Source organism: Sceloporus undulatus, chromosome 6 (genome assembly GCF_019175285.1).
Source record: "Sceloporus undulatus isolate JIND9_A2432 ecotype Alabama chromosome 6, SceUnd_v1.1, whole genome shotgun sequence".
In the NCBI taxonomy this organism is placed as follows: Eukaryota; Metazoa; Chordata; class Lepidosauria; order Squamata; family Phrynosomatidae; genus Sceloporus; species Sceloporus undulatus.
This window is the reverse complement of record NC_056527.1, coordinates 160,930,633-160,952,097: the sequence shown is the minus strand read 5'-3', so window position 1 is coordinate 160,952,097 and position 21,465 is coordinate 160,930,633. Positions and strand designations below refer to the sequence as shown.

Below are 21,465 nucleotides of genomic sequence, written 5' to 3'. Positions count from 1 at the left end.
GTTTCGCCAGCATCTGTGGCTGGCATCTTCAGAGAATGAACGTGAGAGACACTGCAGATTGGGTTAGACATAAAAATCAGCAGTAGAAGGACATGTTATAAACCATCCTGGGCATAAAATGCTATTTAAAAACACTGAAATTCTGGGCCATGCCAACAACTATCAAGTCAGAATGCACAGGGAAGCCATTGAAATCCGCAAACACTTGGACAACTTCAACAGGAAAGAAGAAGCCAAACAAAGTTTGGCTACCAGTCCTGAAAAACACCAAATCACCATATATATGGGCCTTCAAGTCAATTCTGATTTACGGCAATCCTATCATGGGGCATTCTTGGCAAAATTTATTCAGATGATGTTTAGTGTTGCCAGAGTGAAAACTGGAGAGGGCTCCAGTACCTTTAGTAGTTGTGCAGAAGAGGGAATTTGCAACAGTTGTTGCTTGTCACACAACCAGGCAATAAGCAATTGTTTCTAAAATTCCCTCTTGCACAACTATTGAAGGTACAGGAGCTCTTATCAATTTTCACTCTGGCAACCATATATCAATAAATTTTTTTAAAAAGCACTAAAGAGTGATATAACTGGTATAAAAATCTTTTGCAGTGATGTTTGTCTGTTTTGGGCATGTATCTTACTACTTCTACCAAAGCGGCTTGTAATTTAAACATGCATGATTCTTTATCATCTTTGCCGGATGAAGCAGCCAGCACACCTTGAAAGGTGAATTTTGCATCTTTTTGCCTAAACAAAGTCTAATAAAAGTACCACAAATAAAAGTACTTTTGACATGCAGATATATATATATATATACCTTGCACTCTTAAGGACCTCAAGCAATCAAAGAGGCTTACATCATTTTCTAAAAAGTTGAACATGCTCCGTTCTGCCAACTCTTTGGACTCTTCGAACTTTTCTACAGCTTGCTTAACCTCCTCGTCTGGTATCTTCCCAAGACGTTTCTTTTTGTAATCATAATCCAAACGCCGTCCTTCCAATTTCTTCAGATGGTGCTGTTTTAAAAGGCAAGGAGAGAAAAAGAAAAACAATACCACAGTGGTTAAATCAAACAGTAAGGGGGGGCAAAACAAATGAAGAAGAGAGAGGTTTTTGTAAGCATGTCGTAGCTGAGAATGTTATAACACTGATTTATGTATGTCAAGAAAGCCATGTGGGAATTATGTCAGCCAAAAAAACAATAGAACACCCAGCATCTGTGAACACTCCAAATATTGCTCAGGAATAAATCATTACATGCTGGACACCAAATATGAACAAATCTTTACTCTGTCCAACTTGGAAACAAGGCTTTGCCAAAACATGGTTTTCCTTTATATCCTGGCTCCTGGTCTGTAGTTTTGCTTTTCTCTCTCTTGAGGGTCCAGGAGAAAGGAATGCAGATTGTATGCAAAGGACTCATGCAAACATAACGATTAACCATGGTTGCTGTGTTAAGCATTCAGACATAATCCCCAATATTCTACACTGGGTCCTTAGTTTCATATGAATAACTAAGCAATGTCTCCTGGCTCAATACCTGCAAGCCCATCTTAAGAGCCCAGAGCAGCATTGGCCAAAGGAGGTCTGCCGACTGAAGTGCAAGGACTTTATTATCTTAGCTTCCAAGGAGAGCTCTGGTCTGATCTGTTCAAGAACCTATTTGTCTTGGCTGTCCATGGTAGAATTTATCACTGTAGCGCTAACTGAGCAATGTGGACCAGGAAAGAACAAGGATGTAAATATCATAAATACATTGCAGTGGGAAATGCTCATACTTTAAAAGAAGGTTTGAAAAATGTGAAATTTCTCTGTGGGATACACCTTACTTCCTTAGGCAGTTACTCAGGCTAAACTCACTCCAATCTCCTTTAAATCTTTGTCTTGCAACAGTTGTAGAGGATCAATGAAGTTTTGCTTGACACTGATATCCAGTGAGTCTTTCACTTCAGCCATCTGCTTCATGCTTTCACCCATATCGATCAACGCAGCACCTTGGAGGAAAGAAGCAATGCGTATACATCATGCACAGTATACTGCTATTAAATACCTCTGAATTAATGTTTGGAAAAACCTATAACCATTCATGAATATTGACATGCTAACATTTTATAAAGAAATACCATCATTAAAATTATAAAGGTATAATTGCAGTAAACTCAATATTCCATTCAACGCACATGTAAACTTTACACACATCCTCATTGCACCAAAATATAATTAAAAACACATAAACTCACAGTTAAAACACAGCATTATGAAACCACCAAAATACACTCATAAGAGCTCATATTTAAATTAAAATTCATGATTTCAAATTGACTGGGTAAGCCAGTCAGTATCTCCAATTCTCCTCCAAAATGGCAACCAGAAGTGACATTTTGTGGGGAAGACTGATAGAAATTAATAGACTGGAGAGGAAGGGAGGCCTTTTGGGGAGTGGGGGAGACTGGCTTTTAGTTAGGGTTGCCTGACTAAAAAGTACAGACATATTCACAACTGTGTACACACATCTAAAGATTGCATAAAGTACTTCAACATGCATTTGAAAAATACTGTGAGTAAAGCTGTTCTTACTCAGTTTTGCACCATTCTTTTGGAATCACTGTATTGTACTCCATGCAAAGCTTCTGCTAAAATAAATCTATTTGTCTTACAGGTGCTACAAGACTCCTTTTTAATCTGCATGCGTGTAAACTGCATTCTCTCACATTAAGTCCACTCATCCTGTTGTTTCCTCTCTTCTTAAGCTCATTTGGGGAGAATGTGTCTTTTTGTGTGTTGTGGTGAAGCTTATGAAACTTTGTTAAGTGTCATGTGAATGGACTGTATCAATCACAACATCACACAGCTGCACAAATTTACCGAACGTAGATTCTTCTCCAAGTTCTCTCCCATATCTGAGCATGCAGTCCCCAAGCAGGCCTTCTGTCTGTGGATAACCTGTGGTTTTAACTTGCCCTCGAATCTTGGACATTGTATTCAGCATACCCAGCCTAGCTCTGTAGGCTTAAAAAGAAAGAGTTTGAGATTGGTATAGAAAGGCATTAAACAGCCACTGAAACAAAAAGAGCTATTCATTTCAAGAAGGATTATGTATTTTTTGCCCTCGAAGCATAACATACTACCCTACCTTTGTTATTATAGTCCATAGATCCAACACTTGTAAACTGACAAACATGTAAAATAAATTAAAGTCACAATGACCAATAATTAATGCAGCTTCTGAAATAGTCAAGCCATACAAGCAGTATTCATTTCAGATACCTTTCACTAAGACGAAGTTAACTGTTCTCTAATCCTGGTAGCCTTAAAGACTTGGGAATGATCAAAGACATATAGGGATGCTTATCTTCCAATAAAAATTTGACAAAATATTGGACTGGTTGTATATGTAGATTAGCCAATAATCATATGTTGTTGAACCTGCTTGTCTATTGTGACTAGCAACAATTATCCAGGGTTTCATGGACAGGTTTTTTTTCACCTGTAACCCTGTATTTTTAACTGGACATGCTGCAAATCCAGTGTGACTTTCTGCATGTAAAGCCATTAAGTCTGCCATTAAGTCATGGAGCCACCCCAATGGTCAGTATTCCTGAAATCAGTGGGTGTTTTGAGTAGGTCAAGCATTCAAGATCAAGTTCTGCTTAAGTCAAAGCAGACCTTTTCACCAAATTGAGTATGCAGTGAATGAGATTTAAACAGACCCTATTAACCAATGCCATTTGTTTCCAGTAGTGAAGTCCAACAGATGAGTAATCCCCCCCTTCTCCTCAAAATGTGAATTATGCAGACTAGTTATTATCATCATGCCCAGTAAAGAGGATGAAGTGGGTGTGCAAATGGATAGATGAAGGAACAGAGGAATCTAAGAGATGCAAATCCTTCATTTTCTAAAGCATACTATGCTTTGCACTCATAAAGACCTTAGCAACCTCAAAAGTTGGTACAATATGAGATGGTCAAAAGTTAGAATTCAAGGGTGTGTTATAATAACAAGGTCATTTGCAGCATAAGAGTGGTATTGCTTCCCATGCTACACAGAAAAGGCTAACTAGACTTGCAACTGACCCTTTCTTTGAGACTGCGGATGGGCCTTTTTTTCTCCACTTCACCTGAAAGCAACAATTGCCTAGGAGTTAATGGAGGCAAGAAAACCCTACAGAATAAGTCAACAGGTGACTTGAAGGCACACACACACACAAGTGAGTTGGGCTGAAATCCACTGATCCATCCATCTATTTGTAGTTATTCTAGGGCTGCTCATTCCAACAAAAGGCCTCATGTGAAAAACTCCCAACAGAACAGAAACACTAAATTTCACATGACTTTATCTCTGCCTCACCGAGAGAATGCATAATTGCCCTAGTACCAGCTGTGCAGGCAACACAATACTAATACTAATAACTCCCAGCCTATTTCAAATATCAGCCTTTCTCAAGGGAAAAAAACTGCTTCACAAACAAAGCTGTTGATCTGCTTGCCCATTCAACATTCAGTCGTATGTTGTTTTTCCTTAGACTCCTCATAAGACAGAAACTTACTCAGCTGAAAGAGAGGGCCAACCTAATTGTTTGAGCTAGTTATTTATGAAGCATTTTTCTTTTGAGAAGAGGGCTGCTGTTCAGAACATACTGAAAATTAAGGACAGGGGGACATTTTTGTCTACACAGCTGGTATTGTTAATTCCCAGCCCCCCTTGCATCCTTACAGCTGTTAGATCTCTTTTAACTGCTTCTAACTGAGAACTGTGCCACCTCATTCTATGCCTTTGTAACGTGTCGCCATGATGTATCATTACTGAATGGCACACATTACACAGAATTTATGTACATCGAGCCAAATGAACACAGCACTCAAGCACTGAGAAATGTACATTACGACATGGATCATCTCAGTCAATGCTGCCTCCAGACTTGACTGGGGCCCTGAAAACATATCCGCTGGTGGTATCCCCCCTATAGTAGAAGGAGCAATGCTATATGAAGGAGTTGTGATCAAAATGGAAGTTTCCATTTGTTGTTGCTATGTGCCTTCAAGTCATTTCCAACTCATGGCGACCCTATGGCGAAGCTATCATGGAGTTTTCTTGGCATGTTTCTTCAGCTGTCATTGCTATCCTGTGAGGCTAAGAGACTGTGACTTGCCCAAGGTCACCAAGTGGCTTTACATAGCAAAGCTGGGATTCAAACTCTGGTTTCCAGAGTCCTAGTCCAACACTTAAACACTACACCATGCTAGCTCCTGGCAAATATATAGGGCAAAACAGTGTCAGTAGTATCAAACCATGTCAACAGTGGGCCCTGCCTGAATACTGAGATCCTGGTAGGTTTCCAAAGATGCTAGATCCATCAAATTAGGCATGTCTAAATAAAACTCACTTTGATTTATGGTATACTCTGGAAAAACCACCTCTGAGCATTCCTTGCCTATGAAATTCATAGAGTTGTCATAAGTTGACAAGCAGCTAGAAGGCACATTCACACACACAACGGATGACTAAGTCTAAACCCAACCTAATGTCACTGTCAGGAAGTGAAGCAAGACTTGCAGATCTGGTAGCTGGGTTCTCAAAGTGAAATGTTTGGTGAACATTTGGAAAGAATGACTGAATTATCACTGTTATTGTTGTTGTTTTACCTGGATTAGGTTGGAGATATTCAGTAGACTTTGTGAGAAGTTCTGCCACAGCTTTGTTCGTAACATCAATTTTCTGCAACAAAAACATAAGTGCTTTAAAGGAGGTATCATATATATACTGATATTACTTATTGTCCCTCTGGTCCTTACAAATGTTGCATAAAAGCCAGTACCAGCCATTCCCAACTTAGTGCCGTCCAGGTGTTTTGGATTGCAACTGCCATTTCAATAGTGTTTTCAAATCTCAGCTATCTTCACTAGCCCTCAAGGAGAGGAATCTCAGGGTGAGAGGGCTGCATTGCCTGTTATCTGTATTTTCCTCTTTACTTCAACTTCAGCTGTTTCTTATTTAAAAAACACACTCTGTGCAACTGTGGTTCAGGCTTAGGTATAAGGCTTAGTAACATCTCCAGGCCCTGCTTCCTGTGATACCATAAAGGGATGTTCCAAGGTTTCAGATTCTGAGATAGTCCTAATCTAGCAACCCTATACATCAATGAGTTGTTGTAAAGACGAAATGGGAAGGACAACACAAGCTCCTTGGAGGGAGAGTAACATACAAACCTAATACTTACATAAAACTATAAGCTAAACCTAGAACTGATCACATTCAGAATAGCCATATACTTAATCATCTTCTAAGAATTTTGTATGGAGAGGTGGGGAAAGTTTCAAGAGCCAATTTTTATAGGAAACAAGCAATGTGTCATTAGCAAACAGTTTTGACCATTCACACAGCTTACCCTTTCCATCGCTTGAAAATCATCATCTAGTTTTGTTCCTTCAGCGCCACTGATCTTTTCGCTGAATAACTGCAGTAGAAAATAAAAAACAGTGGCCTTGGCATAGCACAAAACAAAATGCAATACTGGAAAAGTGTATAAAAGGTCAAAAAAAAATTGTAAGAAAACCAAGGTGCATCTTTAGAGATTAGAAAGTACATGCTGAGCATGTATTGCATAATGACAGAACCTGGCATTAAAGTGGCAAGATTCACCCTGTCTTCCAGTGTGAAAAGGAGGGGGGAAAGGATGGGCAGGGGAGGAATCTACCAGCCGTTGTTGTTGTTGTTGTTGTTGTTGTTGTTGTGTGCCTTCAAGTAATTTCTAATTTACGACGACATTAAAGTGACCCTATCATGGGGTTTTCTTGGCAAGATTTGTCCAGAGGTGGTTTGCCATTGCCTTTCCCTGATGCTGAAAGAGTATGACTTGCCCAATGTCACCCTGTGTGTTCCCATGGCCAAGCCAGGATTCAAACCCTGGTCTCTAGAATAACAGTTTAATGCTCAAACCACTACACCATGCTGAGTGATTTATTTTACCATTTGGATTCACAGATCCAATTCTGTAGATATCAGTTCAGTTTTGAAAAGAAATTCTCCCTTTTTTTCTTTTTTTTTTTTCCAGCAGGAGAGGTCCAAGGACCCACAAATATGGGCCAAGGCCCTGTGTAGACCCATCATTACTCTAAGTATAGGCATCAATGCTTAGTTTAATTATAAAGAACCACGAGCTACTGGTGCCTTGAAGCTGTCCATCATCAACAAATCTACTTGTACATTAAAAGCACTGAAATATCTCTAAAATTAGGGCAAGGCAAATCGAAAACAGTGGTTACCTGGACTTCGTTCAGCCATCTCAAAGCCCAGTCATCCCAGACACATTGGCTTTGAAGAAGCCCCCCTGTCTTTGCTCCCTGCAAGAAAAAGTGGTATATAGCTTGTTGGTCTGCCACCCACCCTAGATCCAATGTACTCTCCACGCTACAGTAATGTACTTCAGGGCTATGGCAGAGACTGCTATGCCACATTGCTGGACTGATCTATGCTCAACACTGGCACTCCAAAGTTGAGAGGAAGAGGACTGGTCACTCACAGACAGTCTGAGCAAGAATAAAGATTAGCAGGAATAGGGGACATGTACAGACACCATGCAACCTACCAGGGCCATTTTTGTGAACACTGGTACCATGAAATAACACTACAGGTAAAATCATGCCTTTGCTTACACACGCACACAAACCCCTGGTATTTTGGGTCTTTTCAGGAAGAGAAGACACTGAGACTTTCCTGCACCATAAAGAGTTACCACATAGCTGGTAAACACATTTATCAAGTTATTTACTAGCTTAGAGCTGCAATTTTAATTACTTTTTAAAAGTACCTTTCCCATTCCTGCTCAGTGTATTCCATTACTTGAAACTGATGGAACTGGTACAGGCTGAACACAATTTCATTTACAATCGAGCCTCAAAGTTAAGCTAATCAAGCAGGACATACAGTATATGCTAATGATAAAAACAGATGCTGGCATGCAGGCACATGCAGACACTCTTTCTTTCTTTCTTTCTTTCTTTCTTTCTTTCTTGTCTGTCTCTTTTACAAGCTCTTTTTCCCTCACTGCCAAGCTACAAAAATAGAGCCTCCTTGTTTTCGTTAAGGCTGCCTGGAGTGACGTGTTTATTGACCCGCCGTTGTGGCATTCTACCAAACAACCAGCCTGGGTTATATTTGCTTGCAGTTTCTCTATATAATTCCCTTCCTCCTCAGCTATGACCAAAGCCTCTTCCCTGAACTTACCACTGAGCCACCTCAGTCCCTTTGCACCATCCTGTGCTTGGTGCAGAGAAGAAGGTGAGGATCAGAGAAGTGTCCGGCTATGTCCCCCAACCAGATGCAAAATGATTACATCCTCCTCTAAATGATCCCAGCAGACGTTGGCAGATGCTGCGATCATTTCATGTCTGGCTTGCCAATGTGGCATTCTATAGCCTAAAAGCCCCAAAGGCACCAGATCCTGTCTGATCTTGGAAGCCAAGTAGGATCACCCCTAGTTAGTACCTGGATAGGAGACCACCAACCAATACCAGTTGCTATAGGTTGTATTTCAGAGGATGGATCTGGCAAAGCCACCTCTTCCTTGCTTAAGAAAACCCTATGAAATTTTAAAGTTGACAGGCAACTTGAAGACACAAACACACATACTGTGGCATTCTACCAAACAAGGAACTTGGATTATATCTGCTTGCTATTCCTGTACCTCAAGACAGGAAAAGAGAAGTGGCCACCACAAAAGCAACTTTGCAAAAACATCACTTAGGAAAAAAAAGTTAGATGGCATTTTTTTTAGAAGAAGATAATAAAAGAAGGGAAAAGCAAGACTAAGAAGGAAATGTTGTTACTCTCTCGTTTTTTTCAAGGCAAAAGCTTGCAATAAATCTTACTTTATACACTGGGAGCAATTCATTCTTTGTCACTGTAACCTCCCTGCCCTTTGATTGTTCAAATATTTTCCCACAGAACCATTGATACATAAACTAGAGGCCTCAATGGACATACCCTCACTTTCTGCTTTAGTGACTATATAAATAGTTGTAAAACTGATTGTGCAACATTAAAAGCAAAATCCTGCTTTGACTGTACTTGAGCCATATGAAGCACCAGCCCCTAGAAATGCGGACAGCCCTGCTGTATGTGCGATTTGCTATGATCATGGCTCTGGTTGTCAAAACATAGCCTCTTTTTCTTCCTGCCCTCCTCCTAATGCCAGTAGAAGACCGCTCAAGGTGAAATGTTGGAGGCTATGGGCCAAGGACACTTGGAAAACCTTGAACTGTCACTGTCTCTCAGCCCAATCTACCTCACAGGCCTATTGGGAATACTGAAACATGGGTACACATATGCGACCTTAAGTTCTTGGGGGGAAGAGTGGAATAAAATGTGTAAAAATAATAATAAATGTTAATACATAGAATCATAGAATCATGTTGCAGAAGACAGAAGCAGCACATGGCCATTTGGAACAGATGTTCAATAACAACTGTCCTCAATCTGGCATGTTTCCATTTCCTAGACTATCCGGTGCCTTAAAAGTTTGGTATGATAAAGTCCTATTTATTTATTCATTCATTCATTCATTCATTTATATGCTGCCTTTCACCCCAGAGAGACCCAAGACAGCTCAGAGATAAAACATTTAAAATCATATAAAATTCAAAACAAAACATCTATATCCAATATAAAATCACATTAATTCCTTGACCTTTTCCCAGAGCATGAAAAAAATACTGAAGAGTGGGCTACGTGTGTGGGTTCTGGGATCTGCAATCCAAAATGTCATTTTTGCAAGCTCTGGCCATGCCCTGTGATGAAGACATTTCAGCTTCATACTAGAAAGTACACAGGGCATTTGCAGAAAAATGGTTCAGCTAGGATCATGTTTCGAAGGAATACTAGATGTCACTTATTTTCATTTAGCTATTAGGACAGCAAGATGCAGAATCTCAGATAATAAGGGAGGAAAGGAGACAAAGAGCCCTTTTGTCTACATGTGAGTCAAGCAAGATTCTGTGACTATGAGATGATTTTTCTTTCTCCCTGGATGGAGTCAGTTTCCACCAGGCAGTGCCACGTCACACCACTGCCTTGCATCTTTCATAAAACTTGCCTGCTAAAGCCATTCTTCTCGCGCAACAAAAAAGCACTTTGTCCTCCTGAATTCTCAAGACATCCCTGACAAACCCCCAAGTGTGCTGTCTCAATGGCCCACTCACTGATTTACCATTCAAGAATATGTGAAATGGCATGTCATAAAAACAACAACCAGAAGAATGCCTAATATTTCAAGAAGTCATGGGTCAGTTACAGATGGTAAGAAATCAGAACGAATTCATCGTCTTGAGACACATCAAGCCACCTGATAAAGCTAAAGTAATCTGGGTTTGGATTAGTGTTTACATGGGAAACCCATCTAACCATCCTCAGTTCCATATGGGTAAGCTATAAATGTAAAATTAAATAAATATGTCAACATAGGAAGCATTTACATGAGATTCTAATGAGGGAAGGTTTTGTTTTGTTTTGTTTTTTTACTGACGCGTGGAATTGCTAAATTTATTAAATACAGGTTTTGGACCAGCAAAAATCACGTGGACTTTGGCGGCATTGAAAAATGAAAGGACTATCCCTTTTCAGCTTGAACACTGTTTCAGAGTTAGTGTCCAGGGAATAGCACAAACTCTGCTTTGGAAATAATGTTGCTTATAAGCAAAAAGGTTTTGCAAGACAGTACAACCATATCAGTTACACCTGAAGTGCCCAGCCCTTTCATTCTTCCTTGTCTAGCTGAAAGATTTTATTTATGTATACAGTGGTCCCTGTACATTCGCTGGGGTTAGGGGTGAAGGACCCCCGTGCAGATGGAAAAAACTCAAATAAAAAAACACTATTCTTTTTACCGGAGAGAACAACTCTCTAGGAATCTCCACACCATCCAGTGCAACTCTAAGGTCAACATGAAGTTGCTCATAGAATCATGCTGGAGGACGTACAAATGCCTAGAGAAGTGTTTTCTCTAGGAACTTCTATGGCCAACATCTGGCAGAGATGCGCTGGAGGAGCTAGAGATTGCTAAAGAGAACATATTTATCAAAACCACAAATAGTCAAAGCTGCAAATGTGGAGGGCCAATATATATATCAGGATCTGCACTGGGGGGATGGTGGAAGCGGGCTGGAGTAAGACAGGCTTTTGATGCTGCATTGCCGCACTGTGTTTGCAGAGTCATATAATCTATGGCCCCATACAGAAAGGCCAAAATAAAGTTGCTTTGGGTCACTTTGGATGTACAGTATGCTGTTTAAATGATGCATGCGTACTAAGAGACCAGAAGCCATACCAAAGCCACAATCCAGTCCTAAGGACTGGAGCACAGCTTTGAAGCAGCTTCCAGACTCTTAGGACGCTTGCATCAATTAAACAGCATACGTCCAAAGTGACCAGAAACAGCTTTATTTTGACAGTCTGTATAGGGCCAATGATTCTTCACAATGCAATAAAGCTTGAGCTGAGACAGAGTGGGATTCTACTCTTGTTGTGTACTTTCAAGTTGTTCCCAATTTACAGCAACCCTAAGGTGAACCTGTCACGGGGGATTCTTGACAAGGACTGTTCAGAGGGGGTTTGCCTTTGCCTTCCGCTGAGGCTGAGAATATGTGACTTGCCCAAGGTCACCCAGTGGGTTTCCATGGCTGAGCAGGGATTTGAAGCCTGGCGTCTAGAGTCACAGTCCAATACTCCAACCACACCACCACCCTGGCTCTCTGAGCAAGCTACTCTAGCTGATCCTAAAGTCGGTGGGGAGGAAATGTGTTTGACAATGGCCTGAACAGAAAGGCCAAAATAAAGCTGCTTCGGGTTACTTTGGAGGTATGCTGTTTAAATGACACACACATCTTAAGAGGCTAAAAGCTGAGCCAAAACTGTACTCCAATCCTTAGGACTGCAGCATGGCTTTGGCATGGCTTCTGGCCTCTTAGGTGCATGCAACATTTAAACAGCACACTTCCAAAGTGACCCAAAGCAGCTTTATTTTGGCCTGTCTGTTTGGGCCCATTGCAGACTTTTAGAATGGGGGGGGGGATATTTAAAAACTGGGAATACATCAAACAAAGGTATTATGGGGAGGATGTCTGCCTATACTATCTAGAGGACCAAACAGGGCCCCTAGAGGACTAAATTTAGCCCCAGTGGCTGAAATTCCCAATTCCCAGCATAAGAGGATATCAGTTCTTTACACATATAAGAAAAATGACTCACTCCAATGTGGGCCTTATTCAAAGATGCAGTATTCTTAAAAGAAATAGAGCATTTGGATCCCATATTTAATATAAAATATTAAGCATCATATAGCTAATTTTAATGAGGTTATAAAACAAATGACTATTAATTTTGACCAGAGCCAGGTGCATGCAAGATGACCTCTCCAAAATATTTTGGAACTTGCAACATTCTTGGCTCTCTAGTATCCTTACAACTGTGCTGCATTATTAATGAAATGTTGGTTACTTCACAGCAACGTCTCTCGCCAAAAGGCTAATTGTTTAGACTTGACTTCCAGATTTTAATCTCAACTTTGAGTTTAAAATACAATGTGGCAAACATATAAATAAAATGATATAGATGCAAGCATTTATAAAAGCTGTACCTATTATTTTTATGACATATTTCTACATGTTCCCCATGTTGCAGAAAATGAAAGAAACAAAAAGCACAAAACCAGGGGAGAAAATTTAAGAGCTGTGAAGAATACTGTCAGGCAAAATACTGTACAGGTAATGGCAATTTTTTACACAGATGTAAAGTAGCCAACAGGCTAAATGTAATGCAAAGAATTAAGATTTCTTTAAAATCAAACAGTTCCTTGGCTAAAATGGATCAATTTATGACAAATTGCTTCCCAATTTTCTGTTATAAGAAAAGGAGGAAGATGATGATGTGGATTCTGTCCATTGCTTTGTCCATGAGAGAAGGGAAAGTTTTGGTATACAATTCTTTTCCATCATGCAAACAAACTATGGGGCAAACTCACTAAGCCTTTTTAACCACAGTCATTTTTTAGGGTATACTGAATCCTGACCAAATTGCATTGGACGACTTCCCAATTTAATTTCACCATAACAGTCAAACTTCATGTAAGCACAAAAGGCCCAAAGTAGGAAAACTGCAAATAGCAAAAATGACTTTTTTACCTGAGGGACCACATCTCTACGAATCTCTAAGTCTTCCAGCGCAACTCTATGGTCAACATCTGCCAAATGTTGACCACAGAATCATGCTACAAATGCCTAGAGAAGTGTTTTCTCTAGTAATCTCCTCTATGGTCAATTTCCAGCAGAATTTCTCTGGAGGGCCTAGGGATCCCTAGAGAGAACATATTCATCCAATCCGCAAATAATCAAAACTGAAAAAGTTAAAGCTGCAAATGTGGTGGACTGACTGTGTACAATTTATTTTAGGTTTGTTAATTATTCTCTCACTAGGATGTCGAGAGAGAAGTAAACCAGAGTGGAAGCTGTGCCTACACTTGTGTGACACAATACATAAATCCTGGTTTATTTAGCGGCTATACAAGCCACAGAACTTTGTTCTATGGTTTGCTTAATTTTTGCTGCAAACAAGAACAATCAAGTAGTAAACACACTAGGTTACTGCACTGTGTGAATGTGCCCAATGGGTCACTTATTGTAGAGCTGGGAAAAACATTGCTCTTCTTGTAGTCTAGGATGAAGGTGATGTCCAGAGCAAGGATGTCAGACTCAAAGAAGGGATCGTGGAGGTCTCTAAGAGCAGGCCTATGACATTTTGCTATCGGAGGCAGTGTACACCAAGATGTACAGTAACAGATGCTAATGATTTTGGCACATGAGACAGAAAATCCCACAAGCATCTCTCCCCATCCCTAGGCAACAAAATAACTAAAACCTTTCTGCTTTTTTGGACTAATTTAAATCAGCTGCTCAAGGCGGCTAACCCACACTGCCTAATGGCCAAGCTAGCCAATATTCCCTTGATATCATAGCCTCCTTGGATGCCATTTGGGGAGCAAACTCCAACTGTACCCCAGGAGCTGTAGCTTCCTTCTGCCTATAAGGGCCCTTCTCTTATTTAAGAAGTCATTCCACCAGGTTTCAAAACTGGTGGTCCCTGACACCAGTCAGTCGCCTATACATTAAATCCGTAATTGCTGCAAACCATTTGGATAGGAAAAAGGGAAAGGTAGAAATGAATAACAAATCAGACACCCCAGCAACACTCTAGACCTCAATCCAAAATAATATCAATAATTCGGTAAGGAAGTCAAAGCAGGTGTGATTGAAATCTCACAATTTCCCTCCTTTTCTGCTTACCAAAGCATGCCTTCCCCTGCACCCTTTCTTTTGTTTCTCTACATCTATTTAAGACTGTAACCTCTAAAATTGGAAAATGTGATAAAGGGCTGTATAGATAAATGACATCACATAAATTAATGATAGCAATCACATCGCCATTTCAGAAACTTGGGTTGCAGAAGCTAAACCATAATATAAGTTGTTAAGTTTCCATAACACAGATGCTTAGTTTGCAATATGTTCAAATCTCTGCGTTTCATTTAATTGCAAGCAAAAGCTTTTATCGCATGTTGTTATTTCCTAGCTTCTGGGTCCTGGATGGCTTTAGAGCACCTTGTCTTTTAATCATGCCTTCTAGTAGAAGTGCGATTTCCTGCAGAATTATTTTACCCATCCCTGGGAACCGGGCCAGCTTCTGTAATCTCGCAACATGCTCCTTCAGGAAAGAATTAACTCCCTTCTCCTTTCCTTCCCTCATTTTGCTGCCTGGCAGCCTCTCTTTCAACATTAGCCTTGACCAGCTATCAGTGCATTCCTTACTCAACAAAGGCAAAACGGTCCTGTCATTCTTGCTGAGGCTCTTCAACTATTAAGTTACTTTGGGCCATAGCCTCTTTTATGTTTCACATTCGCTCATCTTGTCACTGTGACTAAGGCACCCTTTTCAATCTTCTGTGCCATGAGCTGGTTTACATATGCAGTAAAATGAGGTGACAGACAATGCACCACCATTGACTGCAGGAACGAGACCACTTTGGAATAGTCCGCCATATAATAAAAATAATGAAAGTACTGTACTTAAAATTAATACAGTGAGAATGAAGGATGGAAACTAGCTACTCCTGGCTCCTTGGGTGCATAAAAGTTCTGCGTTTCGGCTGACATTTTATCTATCCAAAAACATTAATTCTCCAGCAGGAAGGTTCTCTGTGAGAAGCACCTCCAGATACATGACACAACATCCTAAAAAGCCCTCCCAGAATAGGGATCAGCAGAACCTGATAGCTAATGGACAAAAGATAGTCTCATTCTCCATTTAGAAAAAAAGAGAAAAAGAAGAGAAGAGTACATTCCAGTTTGAGTGCTAACCTACACTACTCAGCTCACTTTAATGGGGTTACTTTCCTGGTACATTGGTACAAAATTCCAGCTTTAGCCTACAATCCTATGTACACTTTCTTGGAAATGAATCCCCCTGAGTTTAGCGGATCTTACCTTGCAATAAACATGAATGGGATAACCATATTAATTTGTTCTTCACATCTACAGGACATGGACAAAGATACTGAAGAAGCTGGTCCCACAAATGGTTAACATTTAGCCATTAATCAGGTAAATAGTAACTGAATAAACAATGGAGTATGTTGAAGGACAGGACTAATCCTGGTTAGAAGGATTCCAACTCTAAACCTATGAGTTTTGGCTATCACATATGTAAGTTATCTTATGACAGAAGCATGGCCTGTTCACACATGCGCATCTACATTCAACCCATATGAATTTCCAGTGGAGCGAGTGCTGGCGTGGGAAATAAATTTACTGTCTTTTGCATTTCAGTATGGAAATATCCAGCCTACAAGAACAGGGTAGAGTTTCCTTTGGAAGCATTTGGAAGGTTTGTGATAACTGCACGGAGAAAATGAGCATAAAACCATGTGTCGTTTGGGAGGCCTGCTAAAATGCATATATTTAGGGGTGAAGGTGGGAATTATGCAGCCATACTTTAGTCAAGGCTACATTTTAGCTATAAAAACACATGCATTCTGGGGTGAAAATGCATACACAATTCAGTGCTGGCAGTGTGCGCAAAAAAATTTCACAACCTCATGCAGGAATAGAATAAGAGTGCTGGTAGGAAAACGAAAAACTCAACAAGTCATTTTCTTCCAATCCTCAGCAACTGTACACATTCAACTATTCAGTTATCAAATGCTGTATACAGTAAATGCTGATGATGAAGGAATGTCCATTTACTTATAAATTGTCCTTACAATACAGAGGAGACCGCAGCATAACTAAACACAACACATGTTCCATCTGTTTTGGACAGCGCATTATCAGCAAGGATAAATGACAGCTAGAAGCTGGGAAATTACGGTAGTACAGAAATTCATCTACATTGTGCTCATATATACAAAATCCCACCCTCCTACTTCTCAGTAACTCATCTGAAATAAAAGCATGAGCATCATCCATTTTCCATGTTGTACATCTGTTTTCTGATAATTGTAGACTAAAGCACTGTGGGAAGGGAGCCTGCTTGCAAAAGATATCCTCCCCAGCATAACATCTTTACTAAGGCCTGAAACAACATGCAGGCATTTAACTAACATCTCCAATTGTTTTTTCCTCCTGTTTGGTTTGTAACATCTTGCCTGATGAAAAAGACCATGGAGCTTCGAAAGCTTGCAACAAGTATACTGCACATTTTGGTTGGCCAATAAAGGTATCACTGATGCATTTTTGTTTGTATTTGTTCAATGGCCAACACTGCTACCCCTGCATGTTTTCATGGATGCTGTAAGCATTTTATAAAGAGTTTTTACGTTTTAAATTTGAATACGTAATGTTTTTAGGATCTGATGGAGCTTAAGAGGACAATATTCAAGTATAACATCAGGTACAAAGGCAGATGGTTTGTAGAGAAGTAAAACTGCAGTCAATTCACTTTTGAGGCAAGATAGGGTAAGTTAAAAATTGGATTTCTCTTTCAGAAATAAATCAGTTCACAACAAAACAGAACAATTAACCCACACACACATGTCAGGGGGGGAAATTCCCACCACATAAGCTTGTACAAGTCAGCCAGAAAGCTTGGAGCTGTGAAAATCTACCATCTTACGTCACCCACATGATGGACAACCTGCCAAGCCTTGCAAGGTGTCCCTCATTTCCTCTGCTTTAACCTGATTCAGTGCATCCATGGAAGAAGCAGACATATGACTGTTTACCATCATATAAATGCAATCCCTAGTGCAAGAGCAACTGAGGCCGAGAAACACAAACAGATCAGAACCAATAACCACTTTGCAAGCGGATGAGACAACTTCAGCATGGGGTGGAAAAAAACCTAAAATGGCAAGATTCTTCTAAGGGATATTAGACGGAAATAGGATATGATCCTCCGTAACACCAGCAGGACTTACTTTAGAGTAAACATTTTCAAGATTGGTCTAATAAACTGGACAGGTTGCTTTCACTGGTCATCACGCAAAAAGGTACAGGACGCCTCACTTAGCTAATGGGATGGGGAACTTTCTGAAAGTGGAGTTGGTGGAAAAGTGGAACCCAGGATTTTTTAGCTTGTAAATGCATTTTGGACACTGAAAACACAAATAAGACGCTATGTATCATTTTTTAGTATGTTCCAAAGCTAAATTAATACACTATATATACAAAAAAAGCATGCAAGCAGTACCGAGTGAGACTTGTAAGCAAGAACTGATAAAGAGTGGAAGAACCTCTATTGAATTAATGCAACTTGTCCATAATTTGGAAGCACTGGAAGACTGAGGTGTCAGAAACTGAGGTGTCAAAAGGCAGGAGAGGCCTGTACCTGGGAATATCTTCCTGCCACTGCAGTCTGTAGGCATAATTAAAAGTGTATTAAATATACACCTGCCTTAAATATCCTAAAGGCTGTACCTTCACTGCAGAAAGAATCCAGTTTGATGCCACTTTGGCATGGCTCCATGCTATGGAATTCTAGGAATTCCATAGCATGGAGCCATGGCAATTAAAGTGGTGTCAAACTGGATTATTTCTGCAGTGAGGATGCTGCCAAAGACAACAGATCCTGTCTGATCTTGGAAGCTAAGCAGGGCCAGCTCTGGTTAATACTTCATTCACAGAATCATAGAATCCTAGAGTTGGAAGAGACACAAGGGCCATCCAGTCCAACCCCCTTGCCATGCAGGAACTCACAATCAAAGCATACCCAACAGATGGCCATCCAGCATATTCCAAAGAAGGAGACTCCACCACACTGTGATGCAGCATATTCTACTGTCAAACAGCTCTTACTGTCAGGAGGTTCTTCCTGATGTTGAGTTGGAATCTCTTTTCCTCTAGTTTGCACCCATTGTTCTGTGTCCTATTCTCTGGAGCAGCAGAAAACAAGCTTGCTCCATCCTCAATATGACAACTGTTCAAATATTTAAGCAGGGCTATGGTGGTTGGGAGGCCACTAACAAATACCAGGTACTGTAGGCTTAATTTCAGAAGAGGGAACTGGCAAAACCACCTCTGGATATTCATTGCCTAAGAAAACCTTAGGAAATTCATGGAGTCACAAATTTCCATAAATCAGCAGGCAACCTGAAGGCGCATATACACACCTAAGGCAAACCTTGAAATTCTGCAAATGTGTTGAGCAAATATTTATAACTACCCATATGCTTCAGGGACAGGTGATGGAGAACTATGATTAGCTAGAGATCCCCGCTGAGCGTAGGCAGGCACAATCCCAGATTGTCTACTGCGTAATGTGTGAATTGGCCCAGAGGATGGCAGATTTTAACCTTTCCACCCACTAACCATGCAAAAGAGCTTAGGAGAGGGGAATGGAAAGCACTGGGATTTTTCAGCCAGCAACACTTGGCAGGAATATTCAGAGGGTTACCACTTCCCAGTGATGGAATCATAGAGTTGGAAGAGACCTCAAGGGCCATCCAGTCCACTCCCCTGCCACGCAGGAATACACAGTCAAAGTATCCCCGACAGATGGTCATTCAGCCTCTGTTTAAAGCCCTCCAAAGAAAGAGACTCCACTACACTCCAATGAAGTGTGTGTCACTGCCCAACAGCCCTTACTGTCAGGAAGTTCCTCCTAATGTTGAGCTGGAATCTCTTTTCCTGGAGCTTGCACCCACTGTTCCAGGTCCTATTCTCTGGAGCAGCAGAAAACAAGCTTGCTCCATCTTCAATATGACATCCCTTCAAATACTTAAACAGGGCTATCATGTCACCTTTTAACCATCTCTTTTCCAGGCTAAACATCCCAGCTCCCTAAATCGTTCCTCATAAGGCATGGTTTTCAATTACTTCACCATTTTGGTCACCCTCCTCTGGACACGTTCCAGGTTCTCAACATACTTTTTGAATTGTGGTGCCCAGAACTAGGCACAGTATTCCAGGCAAGGTCTGACCAAGGTCAAATACAGTGGCTCTATTCCTTCCCTCGATCTAGACACTATACTTCTATTGATGCAGCCTAAAATCGCATTGGCCTTTTTAGCTGCCGCATCACACTGTTGACTCATGTTCTACTGGCATTCCTAGATCCCTTTCACTGTAGTCTTGTTAAGCCAAATGCCCCCATCCTGTATCTATGCATTTCATTTTTACTGCCTAAGTGCAGTACCTTACATTTCGCTGTGTTGAATTTCATTTTGTTAGCTTTGGCCAAGCTTTCTAATCTATTCAGGTTATTTTGAATTTTGATCCTGTCCTTCAGGGTATTAGCTACTCCTCCTAATTTGGTGTCATCTGCAAACTGGATAAGCAGGCACTCTATTCATTCATCCAATTCATTGGTAAAGATGTTGAATAGCACTGGGCCCAGGACAGAAACCTGTGGGACCCCACTGGTCACTTCTCTCCATGATGAAGAGGAGCCATTGTTGAGCATCCTTTGGATCCGGCCGGTCAACCAATTACAAATCCATGTAACAGTTCCAAATCCAGTTAAGAGTTGCATTGTCCAGTCCACATTTTACCAGCTTGTTTGCAAGAATGTCATGGAGGGAAACCTGGTCAAAGGCCTTGCTGAAATCAAGATATGCTCCATCCTATAATTTAAATTTGTTAAGAGCATTGTCTCTACAAGACACTTTGTAACAAAAGAAAACAACAACAACATGATATGTAGGAATGTATGTATATAGATTGTAATAACTGGTTATATTTTGTTGAAATATGTAGAACAACTCAATATATGGATTAAGGAGATAGAAGAATTATTATATTTTTGTTGTTAGGGGGAAAAAGGCAAGCAGAAATTGGAATTAAAAAGAGGAAAAGAAAATAACACATGGATAGAGAAAGACAATGCAAACAAGTATATAGAAGAACACGACAGAAAAATATAAGAAGGAGGAAGTAATGGAAGATATAGGAATGTAATGAAAAGATGGTTGTAAGATGTATGTAAGATTGTATGATGTATTTGTAAGAAGTATGCAAGGTTGTAAAAGGCTGTAAGATGTATGCATGGTTGTAAGATGTATGTAAGGATTATGGGTTGGTATGAGAGAGCTTTTGTGTTGGTTTGTTTATTCATTTGCTCTTTGCATTTTTTTAATCATTGTTTATGAACAAAAAGAATAATAATAACAACAACAACAATAATAAAGATATGCTACATCCACAGCATTCCCAGCATCTACCAAGCTGATCATTTGATCCAAAAAAGGAGATCAGTCAAATCAATTGCATTGTGTAGCTCAAATTTTAGTGATGGGGAGGGATCCAGGACCCCTTTCCTGTCCTCCTGCCAATGCAACAGTGGCACCCAAACCCTGCCAAGCCCCAAAGGAAAGGTAATTCCCCTTTACCTGGCTGGCCTTATGGAACTGCTTCTTCAGCCCTGCCACCGACATCCTTCCAGGGCCAAAGCCCAGGCTCCAAGGCTGCAAGAGAGCCTTCCCTTCTGCGGAGCCTGGCAGGCAGAGAGGAAGCAGAGCGAAGCGCCCCAACGTTCCAATCAGCCTCCACGCCTGCCACCTGATTGGCTTAGCCGCGGGCTCTATGCAAATGAAGGGGGCAGCGTGGCCGGCGATTGGTCCGCCGGTGGAAGCGATGCAAAAAAAAAACAGAACCTTCGCGACGTCCTCGTTCTATTAGCGCAGGGGCAGCCTCCGCACTGCACAAATAATCCGCGTTGATACCGCTCTAAGTATCAAAACGGTTTATTTCAATGCAACCTGAAGAAGAAGGTGGAAGCTTCCTCGGGATTTACCATTTCCTAGGAATGCCTTCCCACTGAAGGAAGAAGGCATTGCTCTGCCCAGATATTAAGTATTTGGGGCAGTGTTCAAAAATAAAAGCATGGATCCTCAGCTAGGATTTTTGCCTCCCCAAATAAAAGGTCCCTTCAGCCAAGGGTCACCATATAATAATAATAATAATAATAATAATAATAACAACAATAACAAT

The 21,465-nt window shown here is 40.6% G+C and overlaps 1 protein-coding gene across 3 annotated transcripts in view; it reads right to left on the bottom strand.

The window, feature by feature from the left end:
• SH3GL3 (SH3 domain containing GRB2 like 3, endophilin A3) overlaps positions 1–21,002 on the bottom strand; it is a 25,645-nt gene extending 4,643 nt beyond the window's left edge. Inside the window, exons 1-6 of one of the 3 annotated variants that reach the window (XM_042475407.1) lie at positions 20,865–21,002; positions 6,384–6,452; positions 5,641–5,713; positions 2,863–3,006; positions 1,858–1,991; positions 855–1,013 (exon numbers count right to left, since the gene is read on the bottom strand). In XM_042475407.1, the coding sequence (XP_042331341.1) occupies positions 855–1,013; positions 1,858–1,991; positions 2,863–3,006; positions 5,641–5,713; positions 6,384–6,452; positions 20,865–20,909 (624 nt within the window). In that variant the 5' untranslated portion in view covers positions 20,910–21,002. Of the gene's footprint in view, positions 1–854; positions 1,014–1,857; positions 1,992–2,862; positions 3,007–5,640; positions 5,714–6,383; positions 6,453–7,260; positions 7,311–20,864 lie in introns of those variants that run through there. The other 2 variants (XM_042475408.1, XM_042475409.1) reach the window with 2 other exon arrangements.
• Positions 21,003–21,465: the final 463 nt, after the last annotated feature.